General features: G+C 40.6%; 1 protein-coding gene across 1 annotated transcript in view; it reads left to right on the forward strand.

Moving 5' to 3' along the window:
- Positions 1–16,330, forward strand: part of RYK (receptor like tyrosine kinase) — a gene marked incomplete at both ends in the record, with an annotated part of 49,934 nt that extends 33,604 nt beyond the window's left edge. Inside the window, 6 exons of the mRNA XM_079539593.1 lie at positions 6,525–6,594; positions 7,812–7,944; positions 9,640–9,749; positions 11,938–12,097; positions 15,289–15,425; positions 16,219–16,330. Of these exons, the coding sequence (XP_079395719.1) occupies positions 6,525–6,594; positions 7,812–7,944; positions 9,640–9,749; positions 11,938–12,097; positions 15,289–15,425; positions 16,219–16,330 (722 nt within the window). The remainder of the gene's footprint in view (positions 1–6,524; positions 6,595–7,811; positions 7,945–9,639; positions 9,750–11,937; positions 12,098–15,288; positions 15,426–16,218) is intronic.
- Between the last annotated feature and the right edge of the window lie 3,104 nt (positions 16,331–19,434).

The following is a 19,434-nucleotide window of genomic DNA, read 5'->3' on the forward strand; positions in this document are numbered from 1 at the left end:
ACCTTCTCTAGATCCTTCACTTAGGTCGTGCAGTTTTCTACTTACAGTTCAAAGTTTCACTGTGTTAATTTCCTTGTCGTCATTATGAAAGCTTCAGCTTTTTGCACATTCAGACTTATTTTTGGATAATTTGCTTCCCTTTTTTTTTTTTTTTCTTCTATAATTCACTTTCATGAAGATTAAGGATGTACGTCATTATCAGTAAGAACAATGATGTATGTACTATTTTGGGGGTGTCAGAACCCATGGATCAACATGAATAGGTTCTTTGTGAGGAACGTGAGAGACATCACTGCCACCTGACTTCTCACTGTGTTTCTTGCCCTGCAGTATAATTGTTTGATGTAGTAATGCTTCAGTTTCTTTTCTGATGGATGTTTTCCAACCACTCTAAACTTTAGGAAGTGCCTTGGGTGGGCTGTTTATCAGAGCTGGAATTACGTTTCTTGCCTGTAATTGTCAGATCTCTCCTGCCCTTACAGTGGTGTGAAATAGACTTTTTTGGGAATCTTTAGAGCTTTGTACCTCAGAAAAGAAGGAACACTGTTACGTATTTTGACTTAAGGAATACATTGTTTAATGATGCTTTTCCTGCAAAGGAGAAAAATCTTTGGAGAACAAATGGAATTGTATTATTCCAGGAATACACGAGGTGAATTTGAGCTATACAGAACCTGACTCATATTCTGGCCAAGGTACATTTTTAATAAAAACAACCAATCTTGCTGTTTGAGATAACCTGACTACTTCTATTTCATTTTCTAACCACTTAACATTTTTCTTCTGTACAAGAAAGGAATTTTTGAAAACAATCCACCCATGAAAAGCCCTGGAAACAAAGACACAGTGTAGGTGAAGATTAACTCTTAGGACTCCTCTTTTTACTAACTGTAACGAAGCTTTTAGTTTTGTTCACGTCCTCATAGGTTGCTAAAGGACTCTTTTTCAGCAGTATTGACTAATTACAACGTTACACCGTTGGCTGGCTTTTATTTTTGTATCTTGTCAGTCCAACTCAGAGTGGCTGCTGGAAGAACACCCCATGTGCTGAGCACAGATCATGGTGGAAGCTTTGGAGGAGCTTAATGAATTCACCTGGCACATCTCAGGACCACAGCTGGCTGCAGAGCATTTATACTGCACAGGACTTCTCTATATGGGTTAAAACAATGTGAATGCAATCTTGTGCTGTGTTGTAGGCATGAGGAAACCTACTAGATGTTAAGCTGTATGTTGAAGTCATTCTGACTGAACTGTCCATAGCTTATAGATCTCCTTCTGCTCTTATTCACTTGTTGTCTGTTTTGGCCTACTTGTGAACTGAGTCTTTGGGACTTCTTCATTACATTTAGGAGACTGAAAATCTTTCTGAGAATTTTATTTAGATTGTGCAGAGTGGGAAAATGAAAGGTATAGTTGGATGAGATGTATGTTTAATAAGCTTTGCTCTCCTTTACACTGAGTTAAAATCACTACTCATATTTCAGTTTTGTTACCTGCTGCCCTTAGCAGCTGATTGACACTGAAACATTAAATCTTCCTTCTCCTGTTCTGTTTCACGTTTATTTGAAGTTGAGTAGATCACTGAGCAAAGAGCTGCAGATTTCTTGCTGTTTGTTGCTGCAAGTCTAGGTCCCTCTCTTGTTACATAGGAAAAAACCATCATCCGTAAATGGTGCTTCTCTGTTCTTTTATGTGGCTTAAAACATCTGTTATGATATTGCTGTGTTCATCAGAAGCCTAGATTTCCTGGCTGCAGTGATTTGTGCAGCTGCTTGTTGTAGCAGTGCTGACAGAAACTGCCCATAGCAGGCTGTAGAAATGCTCTGGAATAACTTGTTTGAATTTTGAAACCCTTGGCTGTGTTGCCTTTACAATTCTGCTTTACTTTCTTGTTCTTTAAAGTAATCTATTTTAATGACCAAGCTACGATTTAAAGCCTGAAGTCATAATACAGTGTTTGCTAATTTGTGATTCTGGAAGATCTGACCTATAATGTTGTTCTTTAAGTCATCCAGCTGATCAGATAACCATTGAAGTATTCAAGTAATTGCTGCTTTTTCATCTCTGGTAGGTAATTTGAGGTGTGGAACGACTCTTTCCTGATGTACTACCACCCAGTGAATGTAGGGTACGATGCTCAGCAATTGATAGAGTTCCTGGTCTCATAATGAGCAAGTTAGTGCAATTTAGTGTCATCTCAGAACTCATAAACATGTCGGGTGTTCTGTGAGCATCTTGATGATTCACGTGACTGAAGAGTGCTGGTAAATGAGGAATTGAAGCACAGTTTTGTAGATGAACTTCTGTAAACAGGTCAAAATCCAATAGCTGCTCTCTGGCTTTGAACAAGGAAGGGCCTCAGCAGATCCAACTAACACTTGCCAGAGATCAGCCTCATAGATAACACTAGTTGTGCTAAGAGCCCCATTGTGCCTGGTATCTACAAATAACATAATACAATGAGATAAACTTGCAGCCGTATCAAAGCTTCCAGAAATCCAAGTCTGTTCTTGCTCTGTGCCCCAAGGTGGACTGTCAAGAGTCATTGCCTTGTAACAGTGTGGGTAAAAGCATCTTCCTACATCTGTTTTGAAGTTTGCGGTCTTGTTATTAAGCACCTTCCAAAAATTGAGCTCTTTTGGTTCTAATTGAAGTGCTGAATCGCCCCTGGCTCTTAAATCTTTGCCCTAATTCATGTTATCTCACAGTTCTGCTCTTCAATTACTCAGCTATTGGTGTGTAACAGCTTGGAGGAAAATAGATGATTTGTCAGGGTTGAGCAGGAGCGACCTGACTAAAGCTCAGCTTACGTTCATCAGGCTGCAGCTGCATGAATTGCTGAGTACTGAGGTATTCCTAATCCCAAGTAGCAGCAATATCTCAAAGGGTAGTTTAGCTTTTTTAAGGCTTTGAAGAAGTTGTGCAACAAGCCTTGTTGTTTTACACTGTACAGCTTAAACCCAGTGCTGTCTGCTGATGGTGAATTTAGTACATGGGAGACCGTGGCCTCTTGTTGCAGCTTTGGGTTACTGCTCTAATTTAGGAGGTTTCTGGACCAGTGGGAAGTTTCCCTTTCTTTTCTCCAGCTCTTCTCCTGTTTGGTTCTGTGTGTGACTATGTTTAGATCAAGTAGCCTTTGCAGATCCCATGTGGAAAGAAAACAAGCTGCAAAAGCCTGAGGGCATTCTTGTGCTTTTTGTGAGATCATTCCACAGGTCTTGTTTTGTGTGGCTACACAAACAGTAAAATACTAAAATGTGCATGCTTACATGTAATGCTTATATATTTGAGAGATGCTTTCAGTAGAGTCTGGCCTAGGCAAGAAAAGGAGACCTGTGGAATTTGCCTTAGCAAATCCTCCTTGCACCTCACCTAGCTGGAATTGCTTGGTCAGGGCTGTCTTTGGTGCTGCCCTGGCACTGCGTGTTTCCCATATCAGAGCCAGAAGTGCTGTGGGTTGTCTGAATTGTTTGTGTGGCTTTTCAGTGTGGGATGGTCAAACTCCCCGGACAATCAGTTCCTCCACAGCTGAATGTTTGATTAGCATGTTCACCTTCGTCATTTGAAGACCTGTCTGCTGGATGTTCAGAAGTGGTGTAATCTAATAAATGAGTTTAAATGCACTTTGTGTTGTGTAACGGAAGAAAATGGCTGTAAAACTGATTTTCATTTCTATAGGGACTGTTGGAATAGCATTACTTCAATTTTTTTTTTCTATTTTTGACCCCTTTTGACTGGAACCACTTAAAGAAATGTTCAGAGTGATGATTTATGTTCTGTTTTGAATTATATCTAATGAAGCCACAATAATAATACTGTGTGGTTCTCCTATATTGGCATAGATCTAAGTTAGAGAAGGATTAGTGTTCTACCGCTATTGTTTGTTCTTTGTGTGTTGGTTTGGTTGGTGTTGTGGAAGTTTTTTTCCATACAGAAAACAAGGAAATAGTATTGATAAGAAAACACAATGCTGATTCTGGGACTGTTCCATGAGATAAGATTTAGATTTCCATATGTACTTGAACTGGAGTCAGTCATCCTTTGGGTGCTCAGCAGCTCCAGCGTAGTTCCTCTGAGCTGAAAAATACCAATGAAGCCTAGCAATGACCTGCTGAAAAACACCCTGGTGATGGAAAGGGAAAGGCATCAGCAGGACAACATTGCCTGTAACAGCATTACTGTGAAGAGGTGTGTTGTCCAAACCAGATTAACTTGTTCTGTAGATTTTTTTCCAAGCCAGTTTTAAGTAATCTCCAATTTAGCTCTTCAAATTATTACATGGTGGATCTTGCAATTAAAAGCAAACCAGTTAAGCAAGCACAGAGCATACAAGCATGTTCATCAACCTAACCTCGCACCTATTAATCTCTTTCAGCCCTTCACTATACATGGATGAAGAGGCTATGCTCTTTTTGAGTGAGCGGTTCATGCATTTAAAATGGAAGCTTTATGCAAGTAGTCTGTTGGCAGTTCCTTCAGGTTCTTATAATGTGCTTTTGTGCCTTTATTTTTTAGTTCCTGCCCTTTATAGTGCCTGGATGGTTCAGCCATTCAAGGCTATATAAATTCATTTTCATGTAGCATCTTGCTTCTTTTCAATTGTTTACAACCCTCAGAAGTCTGTCTCCTTCATGTGAAATTTGTCACATATAAAACCCTGATTTCAGTTGAGCTCTGTTGCTGCACAGTAGGTAGGAGCTTCTCTTTGTCATGCAGTTGATGGGTTTCAGCTGAGAGATATTGAAGGAATGCCCATGTGAGGCTTCCTTTCTCACAAGAACCTATTAATTCCCTACCCCTCATACATATTTATGATCGAATAGAAGGAAATCACTATTTTTGTACATCTCATAATACATCAAAGCCGTAATTGTTGTTGATGTAATGACACTTATAGCCTTATGTTTCAGAATTTTGTGGTCTTGGTCTTTGGAGGCTGATGTTTCTTAGGGGTTTCAAAGCATAGCTAGAGTTCAGTGGTTCTGCCCAAGATCTGTATCTGAACTTGTAATGTCAGTTTCCCAATCTCCTCCTTTTTGAGCATCTGGATGCTTCTAGGAAGGCATGCCTTCTTTTTATTTCCCCCCAAGCTAACACAGTGGAAGAGCCTCTGTAGTAGTTCGTCTCAAGATACCTTTTCTCTCCCTGGCTTAGGCAAAGTATCTCAATCCTGTTGATATTTTGTAACTCACATGTTACGTGATTTCTCTTCTGATGAGCCCTTCTTAGGTTCATCAAAAGCACTGTGTTGTGCCCAAAGCTGCCTGCACTTCCAGCAGATCTAGGAAGTTGTTGGGTTTTTTTATTACAGTTAGAGCCCATCTAGTAGGTTGCCATCCTCTTGACAGGGAGGCCACACGCTCCCTTTAGACCTTGTGCTTTCTTTCCCTACCTTGTGCTCATTTACACTGCCTGCTTGCACCACTCATTGTCATTCGGACAAGAGTCATGTTGTTCTTTGCAGGGTAACAGTTCAATTAGGAAAGGGTCCAGCGAGGCATTATAGCTGGTATGAGGAAGAAAGCAAGACCATAACGAGTAGATGAGTCCTCTCTTCCTCTCTACTCTCTTTCTTTCTCAAGGCAGCAGGATGTTGGTTTGACTCATCTGAGATATGTAAATTCATCCTAATGCGGCAGAGAGAGCTGATTGGCTTTCACTGGGTGAAAGCTTTGGCTTTCCTGTGCTAGCTTGCTGCCTAGGCACACGAAGGCTAGTTGAAGCATGAAGGAAGGACTTAGGAGTGCACCCAGATATAGGGGAGGTGGGTTTGCGAGAGCCCTCAATTGCATTACTTTACGCTTCCCTGTTGCTCCTTGCCAGCAAAAAAAGAGAAATAGACCCTAGAATGTTTGTGGGGAAAGGGAGTGCAGACAGTGCTGCTGTCTAGTTGATGTTCTGGTTGTTGGAGTTACCAGAGATGCTTTGATTCCAACTGGCAGCAGTGATTTTTTTTTTTTTTTTCCTTTGGAAAGGTCAAGAAGAGAACTGCAAACGTTTCTAGGGTTACCAAGAGTCAAGTGTTTCAAGTAGAGAGCATTGAGTGAGTGACTCTAGAAATGAATGGTCTCCATTGATGTGAAAGTAAACTGCAGAAGCCCATATTGTGATTCAGTAGCAAATCAGTGTCTTGTGTGCTTTTGTGAAGCACCTGGTGGGTTCCCCCCTTTCAGCAGTGCAGGCCCTGGGTGCAGGATTTCATCTATCGTGCCAATGCATGCAGTTCATGCATGCCCAAAAGCTGTCAGGAAGCAGCAAGAGTACAGTCTGTCAGCACCTGGAGTGTTTTTTTTTTTTCCTTTTCAGCTTCACCCCATTTGTTTAAGCAGAAATATGCCCTAGAACTTGGCTGGCTTGTGTGGGTTTTTAAACTGCACTAAAAAAAAAGTAAACAAAATCTGTTTGTGCACACATGACCTTAGCTGACTTATAATCTGGACTGAATTTCAGATAATAGATTGGTTTGTTTCCAAAATTATATCTGTGGTTCTTTTTTTTTTTTTTTTTTTTTTTTTCATTAGATCAAGCCTCAGAGGTGCAGGTGACAATGATGCTGACTGAAAGTTGCAAACTCAGAGGACTTCATCACAGGTAAGCCAGGCTATGTTTGGAAGCACCTGTGTGAGCTGACAATACTTGTGTCTTGGTTTTGGTGTGCCAGACTGAGCAGTGACATGTGGTTAGACATTCCTTTCATTTTCAGTTACTGCAGAAGCAAAGTGGCTTACACTGCTCTTTTTGCACAGGCTGGTTGTTAAATGTGATGTTTCTGTGATAATGAGGAGAGTAAGGATATACACAGGTTGATTTTGCTAATTTACCAGTCTGTCTTGTATTTCTTGCATTTTATACATGATGCAGTAGGCTGAAATTGTTCTTGAAGAGCTTCATTGCCAGCAAGGATGCAGGGAAGAAGAAACCAACACTCACCATCAGGTCCCATGGCTAGTAATAGTTTGTCCTTTTCACTGATCATGTGAAGGAAGCGAAAAAGTAGTTAAAAGGGAACTGTTAATGCCACACTGGGTTTAGAAGCTGCCTTTCTAAGAGTTATTATAGTTAAGACCTTGCCTAAAAGACAGAATTGTATCAAAAGGAAAAGCAGTGTATTGAGGAAACGTATTTTAAAATGAAAACAAGGTGAAATAACTCCTCTCCCACCATTCAAAATTGAGTGTTATCCTTTTACAACTCTTCAAATGTCCCACCTTGATAAACATCATGCAGAAGAAAAGCTGTTAGCACCTCTTACTGAAGATGGAGTTAAATGTGTATAGAGTTCATGGATGTAATGCCTGACTATCAGAGTTATGAAAATGTGAATTTTCCAAGTTCCGAACAACAACAAACCTCACTGGGAGCTTCCTACTATGTTTTCACTAGAAAATATAGTGTCTTAAAAATGTTTCATGGCAATTTTAAACCATATAAAGTTTGTTTCAAGTTTCTGTGTTTTTTCTTATGTTGAACACCTCAGAAAGGTGTTTATAAACAATGCAGGGGGAGGTTATGCAATCTGGAAGGAGGAGAAAAACAGCCCTGATAGAACTTCTAAATTATTTCTGCATTCATGGTACACCCCTAAATCTCCTGCCACTGCTCCACAATAACATCTTCTGCTTTTTGTCCTCTTAAATCCTCCCCAGTGTCTTCAGTTACTTGGAGTCTTTGTGCTCTGCAATCTGTAACACAAAGCTAATGGTTTTACTTGATGTTGAATTACTTTCAGTTAGTATGTTTAGGTGTTGAGAAGATTTAGGTCAAGTTACAGCTTGGTAAAACAAGAGATTTCTGTCCCTGTCTTCCAGGAATCTGCTGCCTATCACTCATGTCTGTATAGAAGAAGGAGAGAAACCAATGGTGCTGCTGCCATACATGAACTGGGGGAACCTTAAACTATTCTTGCGACAGTGCAAGCTGGTAGAGGCCAACAATCCTCAGGTAAGCTCTGAAATCTGCCACTTCCTGCCCACTCAGCTTTTACTCAGAAATCCTGGTTTGTTGTCTGTACCTTAAAAGGAGTTGCTGCAGTATTCATCCTGTCCTGTGACAACGAAAGAACTGACAAGCAGGTCCTTAGCATGTAATAATTTTGATTCATACAAGGAAAACGTTCTTGGCTGCCTTTATCATAGCTATTGAGAGACTGTACAGTTGAGTTAAAGTCTCGGTCAGGGTAGCAGCTGGTATATCAACACATCTAACAAAGTAGAGGAAATGATATGTGATAGTGGGTTCAAGTTGCAATACACAGGAGAAAGTTGTGTACATAAAAAAATATCAGATTAAATGAAATGTTTTTTGCAGAATAGATGATGTCTAAATGCATGGTAGTTCATTGTTTCATAATAAGCATAAAGCAGTTCTGTTAAATGTTGGACGTGTGCTGCTGTGGGTTTGCTTTACAGTAAAACAATTGTACTTATTTACTTTGATAATAGTTTGTTTGATTGGTTTGTTTTCCTGCTGTTGGTGCTCTTCAGCATTTATAACTCCTTACTATGTTTTCCATAGAACTTACTGTGTGTGTTTCACAAGCAGCGAAAAGGAAAAAAATTCTTAGATGAGCATAAAGTTTTAAAAACATCCTTACAGCCAAAATGGAGTTGGTGTTAACGAATAAGAGAAAGTTGGACAAATGTTCAGCCATGAATTTGTCTGTATTTTAAGACTATCCCTCCTGCTGGGGTTGCCTTATCTTTCCTTCTCTTCAACTTCACCTTGGTTTGCCTCTTCAAATTGAATTCAAAATGAATTCTGATTTGCTGAGGGCAGCATTTGCCCCTGTTATGTGCCAAATTTGAAACTCTCAGACAAGATCAATAAATTGTGATAAGCTGCTAGGATCTTCCAACACTGACTTACCTGCTTTGCTACTTAATCTGGGTTATAAATCTCTATTCAGCACAGCAATGTCCCTTTCCAAAAATTCAGAAATGGCATTTGTAATCTGCATTACGTCAAATAGGAGTTGCCTCTCAGTGGTATCGCCTTGCTTCCTGCTGTACCAAAAACTGGGATGTTTGGTGTTGTACTTATTTGAAGATGAGCATCTGTGGAAGTAACAAAAACAAACTTTTGAGTTCTCTGAAATAATGTATTCTTCTAGTTCTTATTAAAAAGCTGTTAACAGTAATGTATTGGCTTCTTAATTTAGCTTAGTATTTGCTTTATTTTAACCCAGTGCAACTGCTGTATCTACCTACACACTGAAGCTTCAGAAATACTGTAGAAATGAAAGAGAGAAACCAAGATATAAATGTAATGCAAGAGTTTTATGTAACTGTGACACTGGTTTCCAAACAAAAGGAAGGGAAAGTGTGGTGAGCAGGTACAAGTGACCATTTTTTGCCTGCGTTCATTGCTAATCCAAGGAAAAGCTATGTAGCAGTGAGGAAAATTGCAAATTGGGAATGCTTGCCCCTGACATGTCAACCGGGGGGTGAAAAAAAGCTAAAAAGTTAAAGAATCTTCATAAGTTTTCAGAAGATGGTAGTGTCTGTTCAGCAGATGGTAGTGTGTAATCAGCTCTAGAAAATCATCGGCTGCTAAAGGTTAAGAGAGAGGGAAGGGCCCTTAGACTACAAATTAAAAGTTAGCCTGTTGTGTATTGATTGTTGTTCTGTGCTCCTGCAGGCAATTTCCCAGCAGGATCTTGTACATATGGCTATCCAGATTGCCTGTGGAATGAGTTACTTGGCCAGACGGGAGGTCATTCACAAAGACCTGGCTGCTAGAAACTGTGTGTAAGTACCAAACAAGACAGAGTCATTGTGCAAACAGTGTTATGTCAATAAGTAGGGCTAAGATGGATTTCCTTTAACCAACCTGATCTCTGCTTCAAAACATACCACTTTTTTTTTCCCCTGTTTTGTGCAAGTAGTTCTGTCAGTGTAACTTTCTTCTTGGTATAGGGTGGAACAGAGTGCTTGGTTTTTAAGAGTGCAGAACATCTTATTCTGGAAGATTTGCATTAGATTTTGATTTTCCTTACTTTTTGCAAATGCTCACCTAGCCTAAATGACTTCCTTTAAGCTTTGATAGTAACCTGGAGCTTCTTTGGCAGTTTGCTAATAGACAGATTTTGCACCAGATGTTGTTGGACAGAGAAAGCAGAAGCTTCTACCCCTGTAGCCATCCCTTGTGCTTCTGAACTGATGCCACTTAGCCCACTTAGCAAAATCCTTTGTGGCTCTTGTAGAATGTGAGGATGCTCACTTTGACAGTTCCTTACAGGTTCTTTTCATCTGTTCTTACTACTTTTTCTCTCTGATGAATGTATTAAAGAAGCGATAGCCCAGAAGGCAAACATCATAAGTAGTGCTCCAGGGAAGCTGCTTTGTGACAGCCTCTCATTTCGGTGCAGCAAATTATTTTACTTGTGTCATTCCTGTGCAAGGTTGAGCATTCTGACAACTTTACTCCCTGCCCTTGTAGGGCAAAGTTCAGCTTTGTTTTAGTTGCTGTATGCGTGATCTTGAGTGATGTCAATATAACTCAACTCATAGTACATCTGGCACTCCTTCTCCGTGGCAAATGCAGGCAGGAGCTGAGCTACTGACCTCTTGTTCAGTACAAGAACATTTGGACTAGCTTTGGCTTCTTACGTAGAAAAAAAAAATGAGATTGCCAGTAGCCAGGATTCCATGAAGGGCTTTGGTCATCTGCCACTCCTTTCTTTCCAAGGTTTATTCCTGAGAGTATCTCCATGTGGGGAAAAGCTGGGAGGAGTTGGTATGAAGTGTATCAGATCTGTGTGTGCTAATATCAGGAAGGGAGCCAAGACTGCAGTGCTCTTGGCAGGTTTGTGAAGGGGTGAAATACTTTCCTTCTCAAGTGTCTTGGGCCCAATTAGAATGGCCGTGCAGATTACACAAGTCAGAGCTCGGTAGTCACTGGAAAGGTATCCTCTGTACTTGTTTATAGGCAGATCTTCTAGGAATTTCTCTGAGCTTCATCTGCACGCTTAGGAGTGATTGCATACGGAAATTTCCTAGTCTGTAAATCTTGAGGCCAACAAACAGACCTGAAAATGCGTAAATATGGGATAAATAAGAAGGTACCTGGGACACTGAAGCAGCAAAGACACAAAATGAACATTTATTTTTATTTTTTTCTTATGAAAATAATGTTAGACCAAAATGGAAGGACAGCAAACGCTAGGTTAAAAATAAAAAAAACTGCAATATTCATGTTTTTGTCACAAGATGTCAGAATGAATGTCTTGCTTGTATTCTGAAGTCAAGTGTTTGAGAACACTGAGCTTTGACTTTTTTTAAAGCTTAATTCACACTCCCTGAGGGGCAGAAAGGTAGTAGGCAAGATTATGCCATTAAGAATCTGCTAAAGGCTCCTCTGTGCTAATTAAGGCATCTCTTGTTGATTACAAACAAGTCTTGCTTAGTCAGTGTTCAGCTTCTGACAACAGTCAGTCATATCTTTTGCTGAGGCAGTGTTTGTGGGAATAAATATTTTATTAGAGCAAATAATCACTTGATTAGGGGCAGGACTTTAGGCCGCAGATGATTGCGGTTGCTTTAACAAGATACTGCTAGATCTTGTTTATCCTGAGTCTTTAGTTCTTCATTGGTACAGAGGTATCATAGCTAAAATAATTTAATTCTATTGTGGATCTCCAAGGGAGCAATAATAATTAATGGAGTTGTTTGTTTGCTTTAGCTGTACTTTTCTGCATTTGCAAATGTTTGCTTTTGTTTAATCTAAGACTTGTAGTGCTTACATGCTGGCACAGAATAAACACTTCCTTAAGTAGTACTTGATAACCACAAAGTGTGTCTGAGTCTAGAGCAGTGCTAACCCTGAAATGTTACCAGTGCAATCAGTATTCCTCAGTGGAATTAAGGTAGAGCATAAGTATGGGCTGTGAAACTGTAGTGCCAAGTTTGTTTAAATACTTCTGTTCTTTTAAATTAGCATTGATGATGCACTTCAGGTGAAGATCACGGACAATGCGCTATCTCGAGATTTATTTCCTATGGACTACCATTGCCTGGGAGATAATGAGAACAGACCTGTTCGATGGATGGCTCTGGAAAGCCTGGTTAACAATGAATTTTCCAGTGCTAGTGATGTGGTAAGTTTGGTTAGTTGATTTTGTTCTTTTATTCTTTGGAAAAAAAAAAAAAAAAATCGTGTAAATTAAGTGTGTGCATTTATTTTGACAATTTTTCCCTGTAAAACTTTTTTCAGCAGTTGGAGGATGAGAAAAGATAGCAGTGATTTATCCCGAACAGCAGCTCTGCTCCTGTTTCCTCCATTTCCTGTGCAGGATAGATCATTTGAAGGCTGAGCAGATGCTTCTTGCATGGCACCATTGTCTGTTGCACCCTGTCCTATTTGGAAGTATCAACAGAAGAGAGAATTAAATTCAGTGAGAAACCTGTATTGGTTCATGTCTGCTGTGATTCACAAAAGATTGATGGGAGCTGTTTCTTGAAAGCTTTCAACTCTGGGAGATTGGCTTTGAAATTCTGATCACCAGATGAAATTGTCAGCGTTTTCTCTTGTACTGGGAAGCGCCAAGGTGAACAAAGAACTTGGCAGGCAGGGAAAAGATGGGGAAAATAACTTCCCTTGAGCCACTGGCTACTCTCACGCTAGAGATGTAGAACGCAGTTGTCTTTTTGCTTCAGGAACACACTGCTGATACGTTCAGCTTATTTACTTAGACCACCTGGTCCTCTTCTACAAAGCTACTTTCCGTGTAGTCAGCCTCAGCCTGTCATGTGTTTTTCCATCTCAGAAGTTGGATTTTGCATTTGCTTGTCTTGAACTTTGTGATTCAGTCAATTTCTCCAGTTCCTTGAGGTTCCTTTGCAGAAGGTTTGACCTCCAGCCTCCTAGCGACTCTGCCCAGTTTGATATCATCTACAAACATCCTGAGGGTACAACTTGTTAATGGAGATGAAACAGAATTGATTCCTGAGCAGTGATGCTTATAACCAGCTGCTAGTTAGACTAGTACTGCTAATCACAGCAAAATGTGTCCAGAAGTCCAGTTGCATTAATGAGAACATCTCCTTAATTTATCTTTAAGATGCTATAGAAGATGATTTCAGAGGCCTTGCTGAAGGTGAGCATGCATCTCACTCCCTCTGTTCACTGTGCTCTTAGCTGAGTAGCAGTCAGCTTAACCTTGCAGTTTACCCTTGGTAAATCCATGCTGACTGTTCCCAGTGACTTTCAAGCTTCATGTGCAGTGGTGTCCTGCATATTGTGCTCTCTGCCCATCGCAGGTGCAGATGTTCAGCAGCTTGGCCTGTAGTTCCCTGTGCCTTACCTCCTGAAGAAGATGCCTTTTGTCCAGTGATCAGCTGCCTTCCCCAGCTCCTGTGGCCTTTCAGCAACATTGAGACTATCTGGATCAGTGGCCTTGTGATGCAGTTTGAGCTTTGGTTTTCCAGACTCCATTGCTGCATACCCAGGCATTCTCACTATTTCTCAGGCAGCTTTGTTTTACATCCACCTTCTCTTTTCTTCCTTACTGCCTGAACTTTGCCACTGCATTCAGGGGGGCCTTGTACTATACTTGCTCAGCATTCTGCACATCAGAACAGACAGTTCTGCTGTCCTTGAAGATTATCAGCCTTTGATTTGAGTAGTAATTATCTGAACTACTTCTAAGGGGATGTTTCCTTTGATAAGGATGCTGTCCTTAGAGAGGCTGCATCCAGACATTGTCATCTACTTAGAAGTGGCTATGTTAGGAAACTTGTGAAAAGCTCTGTTATGTTCCTCCTCTTTGCCATTCTCTCTGTCCTCAAGCCTTATAAACGAAAAAAAAACTGAAAGAAAAAGGAGTCGGCTGTGCTCCAGAAATACTTGTGTACTCATTGTACTCGTATGGAGTTCTGTTACACCAAACAAATCAGGAAATGGAAATTGCCCATAAGTGCATGTTTTTGTAATACCAAATGAGATCAGCAGAAACATTGATTTCTTCTTACTCACTTCTTGAAATCTGGAATGTGAAAGCATTTGCTGTTCGTGAAAAATGGGCTTGGAAATAAGCTTATATAGCACTGTCAGTACAATTTTGCTAGGAAGAAGGCATCTCAGTCTCATAACTGTTTCAGAAAAATTAGTGCAATTCAGCTTGTATTCTGCAGTATTTTAACATGAAACTCCCATTTGCCTTTATGTCTTCGTAATACAATTGGCTTCTAATATGTGGTTCTGTACTTTACTGCATGGCTAGTGAATTTTACAGTATGTGAAGTTAGATTTTTTTTTTTTCTGAGTGTAGAAAATGTCCCAAGTACTCTGTGAAGTATCCAGGTAAATTCAAAACCAGCATGCTGTTGTCCTCTCACTTGGAACAGTCCTAAATATCAACTTCATGCAGCTTTATTGGTGATGAAATCTGTTGCAAACAGTTTTAGGTGTTGTCTGTTAAGATGCAGTTAGTGTGTGTTCTGGGCTTGCATTTTTTGGATGCGTTTCTTTAAAATAGCTTTCCTGGCTTGAAACTTTTCTGATGCATTCTTCCTCTGCCAGCAGTTGTACTTGTCAGCCAAAGCATATAAAATCAAAATATAATTCCTGTTGAACTTTAATTTCCTCTCTGTAGTGAGCGTGAGACTCCATTTTTTTTGTCATTCACATGTGCTTCCTTTATAGATTTAGAAGTAGCTATATTCTCAAAATAGTTTTGCTTGAATTGCTTTTTATTGTAGTTGCAGCGTTCTGCTTGTCAGCCTTCTTAACTGCAAATAAAGGCATCCTCCCATGTCTTCCTCCACTGCTAATAGTTCAGAGCCAGGCCAGATCTGTGCGCTTGCCATTCTCTAGCTCAGGGCTTCTCATCAGTGTCCACTGGCATCATCCCTCAATTTAGAAATCCTCTGACCAAAGCCTTCTTTTCATTAAAGCAAAGAAGATGTTAAGGCTGGAAGAAAAGGCAGTTCTGCCTCTTTTAAAAGCAATCGTTATGCTCTTGGCACTTGTAACCTCAGCTGCAAATCTTCAGTGTGCAGTATCAGAATATTCTGTTTTTCTTTGGTCTCTTGATACCAAGTTGTAAACTGTTTTATTTGTACTATGCTTATGTTTGATTGTTCAATTATTTTTATTTGTCATATTTAGTTATCTCATAAGCTCCTCTTAGTAGGAGAGGCTGAATGCTGTGTTGAATGCTGATCCAGGTGCCAGGCCTGCTTAGATAAAATCCTTGTTTTCCCAGGAGCTGTACTTCTGAGCCTATGCTCAAAATCTACTGATAACGTTCCTTAGGTTTGTTAAGTGTTCTGCGTGCTCCCTTTTCAGTGGGCCTTTGGAGTAACACTGTGGGAACTGATGACTTTGGGACAGACTCCCTACGTCGATATCGACCCCTTTGAGATGGCTGCATATTTAAAGGATGGCTATAGAATAGCTCAGCCAATCAACTGTCCTGATGAACTGTAAGTGCACATTTTTGGAGACAGGGTAAAATGTCTCTGTTGGAACCAGCATTTTAAGCCAACCATATCAATGAAGCGACCAGGACCTCCTCCTCCTTGCCTGTTTATCTGCCTGTATGCTGATTGTTGTGTATTTGTGTAGCTTTACAATGACCTGCCTTGAGGAATGCAAACTAAAATTTTTTGTTGTTGAGTTTCCCTTAATTCCCACCCAGCTCTCTTCCTTATTCTGACACGCTGATGAGATGGTGTTAATCAGCAAGATGAGAGGAGGGAGGTCAAGAGGCTAGAGGCTTTCTGCTTAGTTTTTTGGGGGGCTGCAGTAAGAAGCCGCTGGTTTTATAGGCAGAGGAAGTTTCAGTTCTCTTGGCAAGGCTGAAGATAGAAACGCTCTGTGTAGTGGAGCTCAAACAGCAGCACTTGCAATGTTTAATCGTGATCTTAATGGAATGGAAGAAGGCAACACAGGCATCACCTCTTGCCTCTCATTTTCTTCCAAATGCCCTTCCTGCAAACCTATCACAGAAATGCTTTAGCAATTTCCAGTGAATTATGTATTGGTTCCTCCTGAATTGCCTCTGACGTATCCCAAATCAAACCTACACCTCCAGTCATAGTACATTTATTGGCCATTCAGGGTGTCAGTCTTCTGAAGGAGTGAGTCAGCATAACGTATCAGAAAAGGCAGAATTCTTTTTTGCTTTCTAGTGCCAAACATCATTTTTTGTTTTCAGGCTTGGGATTGTTTGTCAGGAGTGCGCTCTCATGTCTTCCGTTTGTCTTTGTCTTTCAGATTTGCTGTGATGGCCTGCTGTTGGGCCCTAGATCCTGAAGAAAGACCCAAGTTTCAGCAGCTGGTGCAATGTCTAACTGAATTTCATGCAGCATTGGGAGCCTATGTCTGAAACTGCAGGAAAAGATTCAGTTCACCAATTGGGAAGAAGGCATGGCATACATTTGCAGCTCCATGCATCACTCGGACTCGCACACGTGATGTGTATAAAGCAACACTAAAGGGAGAAAGCACTTCTTCCAAAACACCGTGCCTTAGAATGCTTTAGTAGTCTGAAGTTTTTTTGTAAGACCTCTTGATGTTGAATATTTTCTAGATATCACTTTTGCTAAGTTAAATTGAGACCTTTTTATTTGCCAGCAGGATTTTTAAAGTGTAGTGATAGTGAACTTGAACACAAGGTTTGGATGAACTTTGCACTCTTACAACAGACACGTGATTTTTTTGAAGGGCAGATGGAACTGGTAGAGAAGTGAGGGTGGGGGAATTAATGCAAAAAAAAAAAAAAGAAGAAACACTACAGAAAAAATTCCCTGCTTCTAAAAAATATTGAAACTGAATCTTTCTGACCAGCTCTAGTGTTTGTACTTTGTATGTATCTGGAATAGCTTTTTAGTATCAACTACTTCTATTTTGAGACAACAGCACACTGTGGTTGGATCCACAAGCGGCATCTCTTTTTTGTTTTTTGTTTTAAACCCATTCATGAATGTGTTTTGGAAAAGCTGGTCTTCAGGATGCAATATTCCCTTTTTAAAGCAGTAAGTGGTGATGTAAAAGTGATTCCAGTTTACCTCATTCGGAGAGTAGTAAATGGGAGGGGATAGGGGTTAAAAATGGTGCCCCTCCCTTGCAGATAAAAGGCTGATGTCATTTTTAAGATGGTTTTATGTGCTAAATAGAGGCCTTCAGAGAAGTGCCAAAGCAGCCCTTGTGTTGGGAGTCTTTCACCTCAGACTTCTGGATCACAGTTTCTCTTGTTGAAAAGGTACTGGTTGTTTTTTATGGGCTTTTATGGCCTGAAACGGGCTTAAATATATAAATATATATTTGTAAAGACACTTGCAGAGTAAAGAATGTTTTTCTATTACATCTAATGTGAAAGCTTGGTCCCTCGCATTGCCCTGTGTGTTAAGCTTGCAGGTTGGTGGTTGGTGCTGGGGTGAAGTTGGTATGAAGGCAAGGTGGGTTGCCTGTCTCCCTGCAGAACCGCTTCCTGAGACTTTATATATCATCCTGCTGCCTTCATTAACTCAAATATCCATTCCATTCCCAGGTTACTTTGATTGAATATAAAGAGGACTAAACAAGATGCTCCAGGAAAATGTGTAGTGACGCACTGACCGAGCGTCAATGACTTTCAAATTCCATAACACAAAATTACGTATGGGATAACCTTCAGTTCTCCACCATTCTCCACATCTATTGTAGGCTGTGCCAGGAGACAGGTTGCACCTTAGTGCAATACGAAACGTGAAAAATTGCCTTTTGTGCCATCTTCTGAGTAAAGCACCCATAACCTGGTGTGTCTGTGCAACTGCCTGTTTTGGGAGCATTGCCCTGACAGGCTCCATAGCGACTGTGACATTTTAGGAGACTCTAGTCTGCAAGTACAGGCAGCTGGATTTGGTTGAGTCCTGCATGTGTGCAGCTTTTCTTCTTTCCAGGGTTTCTGAAAGCTGAACCTAGTTGAAGGCAATTAGTCCTTTCTAATTAGTACAGCACACTGTTCTCATTCTGACAGGCTTTGCCTTTTTGAAGTAAAATGGGGTGTCCTTCAAAATGCAGGAGCTTTCCTATCTGGTGCTACTTGTCTGTGACTACTGATCCAAGTCTTGCTTTATCCTGGAAGGAAATTATCCTGCTGGCTCCAATATACCTCAAGTTTGGGCATGTTGTGAGTGGCTGTATTTACTGGAGTGAACTGTAACTGCTTTTGTTTGGTTGGCTTTGGAATCATTGCCTTTGAGGGTAGCAGTAAGGGTTTGTTTTTGTGGACTTCTGTGGTCTTTCTCCTTTCTGACCCAGAAAAACTGCCCAGTGTCACAGTGTCAGTACTTGCTTATGATGACTTTGTTGTTAGAGCTATCAGTTGTTTGGATCCAGGTCTTCGGTATGATGGGATCTAAAGATTACCTGAGATTAGAAAACAGCTCAAAGTGAAGATGGCATGCATCATGCAGAACAGCATGTAGTGGTCACAAGCGAGATGTGTATCTTGCAAGATGAATTCACCTCTGATAGGTACCTGAAGTGACAATTAACTGCTGTGGTCTTGAGATTGGTTATGGATGAGCTGCAATTCAAGCTGCTCCATTTGCTCAGCGCTGGCTGGGGGTATGGTAAGCTACATCAGCAGGCAATTTCTTATCTGCTCTCAAGTGAGTGTGAACATCAGTAGAGACAAGGAAGTGTTTAGTATTATGTAGAGTTGCCAAAACAACCTCAACTTTCATCCCAACGTGCTTCACCTACAGGAGTTGAAGCTAAAGTATGCATTTTACTGACAGCAAAAGTACTTGAGTAGATGCTGTTCAGGCACTTATTGTAGCTAAGATTCCAGATAGCTTTCATGGTGACATTTTTCTTAACTGCTGCATGTGGTTAAATTGTGATGCGTTAGAAAAACTGAGGAGGTCATTTAGGTGAAAGACTGAAAATACAGGCATTTGGGATGGAGAATATTGTTAGTAGCTGCTGCTTCTTTAGACATGAAGTGTAAAGATTATGTTTTGTGGAAGGGCTAGGAGATGAGGGCTGAAGGAAACAGCTGAGAAAGCACTAATCAGATTTCTGGAGAAAGGCAGGAGGGGCCGTGAAGTTTTCTCTCTGCTCACCTCTCTGGAGCATGGCAACTGCTTGATGTGGATCTGCTGTAAAATAACATCACTGGAGACCTCTGCAAAAGCCATTTCAAATGAAGTACTGGTGTTGAAACTGTATGGGAGGTGTTAACACAGGGGGCTGGGGAGGCTCCTTAGGGACGAATGAGTAAATAAAGTGGGATGAATTGGTTTTGGAAGCTGTAGTGTTCCTATCTTGAAAAGAGCCGAAGGAGAGGCTTAGGAGAATTCAGTTTGTCAGCAGCAACAGGTTGAAAGGTATGGAAATGATACATAAGGGATATGAAAGAGAGCTGGAAAGCAATGCCAAGGGAATGGCTGCTCCATGAACAGTGTTTTCATGCAGCTCAACCAAGAGAGACCTCAGAGGATC

The sequence above is a fragment of the Tetrao urogallus genome, assembly GCF_951394365.1.
Source record: "Tetrao urogallus genome assembly, chromosome: 9".
NCBI lineage: Eukaryota > Metazoa > Chordata > Aves > Galliformes > Phasianidae > Tetrao > Tetrao urogallus.